General features: G+C 40.0%; 1 protein-coding gene across 1 annotated transcript; it reads left to right on the top strand.

Moving 5' to 3' along the window:
• Positions 1-88: 88 nt before the first annotated feature.
• LOC310991013 (beta-1,3-galactosyl-O-glycosyl-glycoprotein beta-1,6-N-acetylglucosaminyltransferase-like) lies at positions 89-1,760 on the top strand (the record flags this gene model as incomplete). Its single annotated transcript, XM_083978581.1, has 4 exons — positions 89-396; positions 514-607; positions 765-1,169; positions 1,275-1,760. The coding sequence occupies 4 exons, from the start codon at positions 89-91 to the stop codon at positions 1,758-1,760; spliced, it is 1,293 nt and encodes a 430-aa protein (XP_083834707.1).
• Positions 1,761-8,770: the final 7,010 nt, after the last annotated feature.

The following is an 8,770-nucleotide window of genomic DNA, read 5'->3' as shown; positions in this document are numbered from 1 at the left end:
TTTGTAAGATATTTAAATCTGAGTGCACGTGGCTATATACAGAACTCACTCTGTTAAAGTTTCCTTGTTAAGACTCTATTCTCAAATAATGAATCTATTGAACGGGGGCTGGCTGCCACTGATGCTGAAGATCAGTCTTGTGGCGGGATCAGTATGGATGCTTTCCCTACTCATTCACCCAAAGACAAGCTGGGATCCTACTCACATTTTCGGGTATGACTGGTTGGAATACACCGATGCTGATGGTGTTGCAGACACATTGTGCAACTGTTCAGCGATCCTGAAGGGAGACGAGGAGGAACTGGAAAAAGCCAAATTACTGAGCATCACCAGAGACTTTCGCAAGAGCATTCACTTGCCCAATGAGTATTACATTAATGAAACCAGAGACTGCAGGTGTGTTGCTCTAAACGATTATAACATACTGTATAAGACAGTTAAATATTTATTTTACAGAAATGACTACCTTGTGCTATTTGCTTATTGTTCATTTATCTTGTTGTTTATTTACAGGGAATTCAAGTTAAGCAGGAAATACCTAACAGTTTCGTTAAGCCAAGAAGAAGAGGACTTCCCACTGGCTTACTCTATAGTTGTTCATCATAAGGTAAATTCTAAACCCTGAATCTAAATTCAAATACATGTTAAAACTGTGAAGTAGCTCTGAATACTTCACAGAAGCCACCAATGTCAATTAAATGGGCAATACAAATTAAATTCAGTTGAATAATCAAAGGCATCATTTATTTTTCCATGTACTGTAGGTGCAGAGCTTTGAGCGACTGCTGCGGGCCATCTATGTTCCTCATAATCTATATTGCATCCACGTGGACAAAAAGTCAGAGCCCTCGTTCTTCTCTGCTGTCATGGCCATTTCTTCCTGTTTCCCAAATGTTTTCATGGTCAGTAAGCCTGTGAGTGTGGTCTATGCTGCCTGGCCACGCGTCCAGGCTGACCTTAACTGTATGGCTGACCTGTATAATGCTAGCACAGAATGGAAATACTTCATCAACCTTTGTGGCCAGGATTTCCCCCTGAAAACCAACTTGGAGATGGTGAGGATGCTGCGTTCACTGAAGGGCAGCAACAGCTTAGAGTCGGAACAAATGCCTGATAGGAAGAAGTCGAGGGTGAAAAATTCTCATAAAATAGTTAATGGAAACATCCAGGTACTTCTTTTAAATATCTGAGTCACATATTGATTACTGTTGTTGCTGCAAAATCTCTCTATTCAGATTGAACTAAATGATCATAAGCATTTTCAACCATCTCAGGGGACAGGAAAGGCAAAGGATCCACCTCCCTTCAACCTTCCCATTTTGTCAGGAAGTGCCTACATGGTGGTTAGCCGAGGCTACGTCCGCAGTGTGTTGGAGGACAGCCGAATACAGACTCTGATCGAGTGGGCCAAAGACACCTACAGTCCAGATGAATTTCTCTGGGCAACCATTCAGCGAATGAATGGAGTTCCTGGTTCATTGAGGCCCCACCCCAAATATGACATGTCAGACATGCATTCAGTAGCACGGCTGGCGAAGTGGCAGGGGCATGAGGGATCAGAAGATGCTGTGCAAGCAGTGTACCCAGAGTGTAATGGAAACCATGTCAGGGAAGTATGTGTATACGGCCCTGGAGACTTAAAATGGATGATTGAGCAGCATCATTTCTTTGCCAATAAGTTTGACATGGACACAGATCCTATTCCCATCTACTGCTTGGAGAAGTATCTGAGACAAATGGCACTGGCTGAGTTATATTAGGTCTACTACTTTTCTAGCTTTATATTTCCAGTTGTGATAAGTGAAACACAGACATTAGGTCCTGTGCTGCTAATATCGTAACAATCTAATATCATGTAAGTCTGGTATTTACCTACTGTAAAGGTAGAGTCTGTATAGGGTCTTCCTAAAAAACAAAAGTCTCAATCATTCTTTTGGCTTAATCATCACTTATGGACATCTACTCATGTGGTGGCGACTGTGTCCGCTGAACCTATGCCATTAAAAGTAAAATAGGCCAAGTCTGGTAGAAATGGCCATAAAACCACAATAAGGACAGCTATACAAGCTGTCCGACTAAAAGCCTATCTGGAATTAAACAAACATTTCAAACTTCAACATACAATAAGCTTTTATTTATTCATTATTATTTCATAAGCAGTGGTGAAGTTTGGTCACAGAAAACATGATTAAAATTTGTAGGATTTTTTTTAATTTCTAAAATCTATGGTCTTAAGAAAAAAGGGTGCTCTGGTGAGGAATCCCCTTGCTTCGTCACTTTCTAACGTAACTATTATTAGGTCACTGCCAGGTTTAAAGGCAGCAAGCACACCATGACTGACAATGCAGGAGCCTGTGATTGATTTTTCAACACTATGATGTCAGGGGACAGAGGAAGTCACTTAGCTACTGCGCACATGAAGATAATTACCTACAACTATTGAGGATCTGATGGCAGAAGGGACATAGTCCTAAGGGATTTTGCAGGACTAGAGGTGGGGCATCCAGGGTAATGCAATGCAAACAATAAATCAATGTATACTAATCATGCAGGCTTCTTTGGAAAAATTTTTTTTAACTCAACACCTGACACTTAACACCTCACACATCAACCTAAATGAGCCACAGTGAGATGTTGCTACTCCCCCCTTGATATTTTGCTTATTTAAATTAGATAAATCTGTGTTTTCCACTGTATGAAACTTACTTTTTGTACCTCCTTAGGTTTGACTTATGAACTTAATAACATCATTCATTCAAATAGTTGCGATCTGTAACCAAATACTGAAAAGACTGTCAACGTATGATGTTTCACTTTTCTCTGTTATGCACATACAGTAGCCTCATTCTATTTTATTATTCTATTTTCTGTTACTACTGAATGTTTCTGTTGGCTTTTCTATTGAGGTCAAGGAGCAACAAGTAGGAAGCAGACAAGGCACAAGGAAATAACTTTTGCTAAAATGAAGGGATCAATGAATAGCCTTGATGGGTTTGCTGCTGCAACGAAAGCCAATGTCATGGGTGTGGTATATTTCAATTGTTTAATTGTGCAATGTGTGGTGTATGATATATACTTTTTAAAAGACTGCTGAGGAGGAACAAATCTTTAATGAGGTAAAACATTTTACATACTTTACAACTAATTAATATCTTTCAAGCCACAAACAAATGTATATAAATATAATAAAAAGGCAAATAAAATAAATGTCAAATAAATGTGGACACCTGCGCAGTAGGTAGTCCCTGTACTGTACCTGTCCATTTGTTTGTGAAGAAAATATTTTCTCATCACTCACTCTCTCTTACACACACACACACACACACACACACACACACACACACACACACACACACACACACACACACACACACACACACACACACACACACACACACACACACACACACACAGAAAAGCTGACTTACTGCATGACTTAAATTAGTACACAATGCTGCCTAAACTGTGTTTAAATTGAAAATGCAAATGAAAGCATGCAACACATTACTGCAGCTACTGACGCCTGCTATTTAGCTACATCTCAAGAAATTCACAGTGATATTCAATGTCGATAGAATTACCTACTTGTAGCCTTTTCAAGATTGTATGAGGTGTTGGGTAAGACAGTGACATAATGTAAAAATCCTCTGACAGTTTTTGCCTACACTGTTCTGAGCCATTACAAATCACAGGTTTGAATAACACAAAGGTTTTTTTTTTTTTTTCACGTGTGATTGACATTATTGTAAAGCATGACAATCTAAAATTGTCTGTTGACATTATCGTCTGTTGACAGAGCTATAGTACTGTAACATCCCAGAAACATGACAGGGAAGAATTCATGGTTGTAATAAAGCTGGTTAGTAATTCCTCCAAAGTGAAAGAAAGAAGAATCATAGCATTGTTAAAAATTAAAGATGAAATCAAAGAAAACAAAAGCTACCAAATGGGGAACACAATCAAGTGCTGGGTAACATACAGTAGTACAGGATAAAGCAACTATCCTCCAACACAGTGACAGTCTTAGTCACTGTAAAGTATTGTGTTCAGCACCCACAGGTTGCTACTTCTCTCACTGAATAAGCAACTGCCTGTTGTTTTGTACCACAGCATAATCCTTTCTGACACATTGTTAGTGCTGGACACATCATGCTACAGGTTTGCTTATATTCAGACATGCTGTGGTAGAATACAGCATATTGCAGGGAGGAGATAGGCAGGCGCCAAGTGTATTCAAACGGCCGAGTTCCCCTTTTTGTCAGCTCTGAGGAAGAGAGAAGACAAACAAAGACAGGGAAAGAAATGTGTTACACCTTTGTCACAGAGGCATTATTATTATTATACATTTAAAACAAAGTGATTGGCCAGTGAAAACTTTAACCTGTGAGAACGAATAACCATGGTCCATGAGTTACCCCATAAACTAGCCAAGGATTTACATACTATTAAAAGCATTTCCACCATCTCCAATGATACACCGCCATTGAAGTTTTGGGAATCTGTCTGAGAGGCAAGCAGACCAGCACAAAGAGCTGAGCGAGGCTTGATAGTCAAAATTGTTAATTGCTCCAATGACGTTAAATTTGTGTAAAATTTTAGTTTCAATAATTTTTATTGATTTTTAGCAGTGAAATTTGTATACAATTTTAATGCACAGCAGTGTGCCTGTATGCATCTACGCCTTGGGCAATCATCAAGTGGTTTTTCCAGTGTAGAGCCAGGTCATAACAAGATAAGATAAGCTGCTCCAAGTACAAGAAACAACGTCAAGTTCTCAGATATTACATATTGATACAGTGCAGTTAAGGCAATATAACACAACATGTGTAAACTCATTTATCTACATCCTGTTTGCTTGGGCCAGTGATTTCATTAACTTCAAGCTCCTCCTCTTCACCCACAAAGCCCTCCATAACCAGGCTCCTTCCTACCTCACGGACATGCTCCACCACCACACTCCCTGTACCGCAACCTCCGATAATCCGATGCAAACCTCCTCTCACCCCCGCTCAGGACTAAGCACTGGAGCCTTCTCCATAGCCGCCCCCTCCCTCTGTAACGCCCTCAAACACATCCGTGACTGTTCTAACCCACCCACCTTTAAATCATTACTCAAGACCCACCTTTTAAAATCTGCTTTTAAACTGCAACAGTAGCTGTCTTTCTCTGTGCCCCCCATCAGTTTTCATAATTACAAACATACATAGTTATTGCACATTGTTTTTCCTTCTATGTACTTTTCATTTATTTTTCTTTCTTTCTCCTTTTTTACTTCTCTCTGCATTGGGCACTTATGTAATTTTTTGTATTTTATTTCCTCTGTATTTGGTTTTATGTAAAGCATCTTTGAGAGTTGTAAAAGCGCTGTATAAACAAAATGTATTATTATTATTATTATTATATGTGAACATATTTCCTGTTTGTAAAATATTGGGTCTCTAAAAAGGACAGCAATGATTTTCCGTTTTGGGCTCAGTTGCGTTCACTCACGGTCAGGGGAAATGTCACGCTACTTACTTAGCTGCTGTATCCTGCAACTCTGTATCCAGTCTGGTTTTGCATTGGTTTGGAGGACAAAGAACAAGGATTAGTGGCAACGACAAACATATAACCAGTTCGATCAAACTGTCAGTACTCATGCAGTTGCTGGGGAATAATAGCCTGCTTCAACAGTGCCATAATAATTTGAATGAAGGGAAAGGAAAACAAGCATCAGTGCTCAAAAGTAGGAGAGGAGTTGGAAGATCAGAGAAGTGTGCGACAAAGATGCCCTGCAATGCAAGGTGCAATAGATTTCTGACAATAAAACAGTTACTAGAGCTAATGTTTCACCTCTTAACACACACTCTATCACTGGCCGTGGATGTTTGAGGTCTTTTCTGACTTCTGATTCATACCCAGTCACAAGTAAGACACGGCCTCTCGGATAACGGACAAGGTTAAAGGTAAAATAAGACATTTCCACTCCAACACCACTAGAGCACCAAAAAGTGTGTGTTTCATGGAGTCTTATCAGCTACAGACTCTCTGTCTTTTACACAGTAAAGCTGAGTGGAAGCTGCTTAAGGGATAATCATTACCTCTTACGACAGGGCTATAACAATTCACTATAAAATAAACCAGTGTGACGTTGTTGTGTACTGTAATATAGAAGTCCCCATTCCCAGAATCTTTAAAGGGATAGTTCACCCAAAATTCAAATTTCACTCATTTTCTACTCACCCTCATGTTGACTAAGGCCATTTCAGAGTCCTCCGTGCCTTCTCTGAGTTACAGCGGGGCTCCGTGCAGCACTGCATGTCCATATGACGGTAGCGAACGGGGCTCACTTTTCTTCGTCCAAAAAGACACACCAAAAAACATCCAAATACCTCCATAGTGCTCGTCTGTAATGTCCCTCTTGTATTGAAGCCCCAACATGAGAAACTGTTCCGAACAAAATTAAATAAGTCTATATTTTGGACGAAGAAAAGTGAGCCCCGTTCGCTATCGTCATATGGACATGCACTGCTGCGCGGACCCCCCCTGTAACTCCAAAAAGGCACGGAGGACTCTGAAACTTCTCCCAACCCTTAGTCGACATGAGGGTGAGTAGAAACTGAGTGAAATTTGAATTTTGGGTGAACTATCCCTTTAATTTCTTTATTGCACTTACAGAAAAGTTTATCTGTACTTCTCCAGTTTGTGTGTCCAGTACTGTATTATACGAGATAGATAATAAACATGTAGCAGGGACCATAAATAGTGAATGGCTGCATTGTGACCAATCAATCACTGAAATCATTACCATCTTATTATCTGATAACTGTTGTATTACCGACAAAAAAAATAATTTGTCCCTTTTCTGCAGCCTGGCACTGGTCAATGGGGGTTAGGGACCTTTGGTCTTGGTAGCTTAGGCTATTTGTGTGCCTATATGTTCGTTTGACTTTTGCTGAAATGTTGCAGATGAGAGGTAAAATGAACCAGTTTACATGGAGGGCCACATCACAGACTGGAAAAAGTAAGAAAATCAATGTTGAGCTTGCTTTGTGTTGGATAAGGAGACAGCCAAAGGTCAGTAGGGTTAGTCCTAGCATGACAAAATTCACAGGAGCTTGGAAGGATTTTATGGGGAGACATTTTCACAAACAGTCGATCAACACAGGCCGGTTAAGAGAGTTACCTCATGCATGCAAATCTGTGTATAGGCCTCCCCTTGTCAAACCTTTGGGCAGAGTGAAAGATATATAAGAATGCCTGAACTTTAAAGTGTGTTTCCAGTGTATACTTCTATTGCTTTTTATGTGTTGATTTATGTGATTACATCAGATTTTAACACCTAGAAAAAGCCAAGGCGAACTGCAGCCAAAGATCTAAAAATACTTCAAGATCTTGCTCCAAGATTTGCCATTTGCCTGGTTATGGGAGTTAACAGAATTGCAGAGGAGGATCGGTGTTAGGGCAGTTCATTTGGTAACATGGTTCATATTATGTCACTTTTGCAGACCATGACAGGGCTTGTTATCTTACATAAACGAAGAAGGGTAAATGTCCTGACAGACTGCTATTAGGTGATTTTAAAAACTTTTAAAACAATCACCAAAATACAAACTGTTTACACAAAGGGAGATATTTAAGTGCATATTCATTCATTTAAATAGTAGGACAAGCTGACTTACTTGATGATGCTGGGTGGAATGTGGACATAGTCCATCGGGATAATTTCTCCAAGCTCCTGTAGACTATTTACATACTTGATCTTACTGCTGAACTTGGAGCTGTGGAAACCAGAAATCAGACAGGTTTACTTCACTAATAAATGAACTGATGTAAGCATTGTGATGGGGTATAGTACTCATAAGTAATCAGGGTCATGAGGCCAAGAGTAAAATGTGTGCATTTGTAATGACCTGATGTAGCCTCGTAAACCATCCTCTTCCGGAAATGCATTTCATTTCATTTCATTTCATTTCACTTCATTTCACGGGAGAGTCTGGCCTCATTCATGGCCTGAAACCCTCAGAAGGCCGAGCCAATCAGTGTCACCGCTCAGATTTCTGTGACAGGCACAGCACGTTGGCCAATCAGGGACCGACTGGTGCAAAGCCCCGGATGATAACGTCACTACACTGCACGACTCTTACAACAACAAACATGGCGGAGCTATCTAGCAGTAGCAGCCTAAAAACAGCAATTACTACTATTATTATTATTATTATTATTATTATTATTATTCTTACTGAAATACCATCCATTACAGCAATTAAACAAGAGCAAGAGTCAGCGCTTGTTGAGTTTCTTGAAGGAAAAGACGTTTTCGCTGTTCTTCCAACTGGATGCGGCAAAAGTTTGATATACCAACTTGCTGATTGGCTGAATGGGGTTGTCTGTCAACGCTACTACTCCCTCCCAGCTCCCGCCCACCCCATACGCTTACAGGGGGAATGAGGCCAGACTCTCCCTGTGAAATGAAATGAAATGCATTTCCGGGAGAGGCTGGTTTACGAGGCTAGACCTGATGGGCTTCCTATGATAAATGTCTGAATATAAAGAACAACAGCAAGACCTTATGAAGGGTCGGGTTATTCCCAGCAAAGTCCTTATGAACCAGGAAGGATGGACAATGATAAACATCTTGAGGTTTTTCTTCAGTCTGTGGGACAAAAAGGGAAGCAGAAGAGGTGTACAAAGAATATAAGCTCCACTCATAAAACTAAAAATTATTAATCATTAACAATGATTAATAATAAGGAATTTCTACCAAGCAACAGAACAGCATGAGTCAAGT

Source organism: Trachurus trachurus, assembly GCF_905171665.1.
Source record: "Trachurus trachurus genome assembly, chromosome: 9".
Lineage (NCBI taxonomy): Eukaryota > Metazoa > Chordata > Actinopteri > Carangiformes > Carangidae > Trachurus > Trachurus trachurus.
Note: the sequence above shows the minus strand (reverse complement) of the source record. Positions and strands in the feature narration are given on the sequence as shown.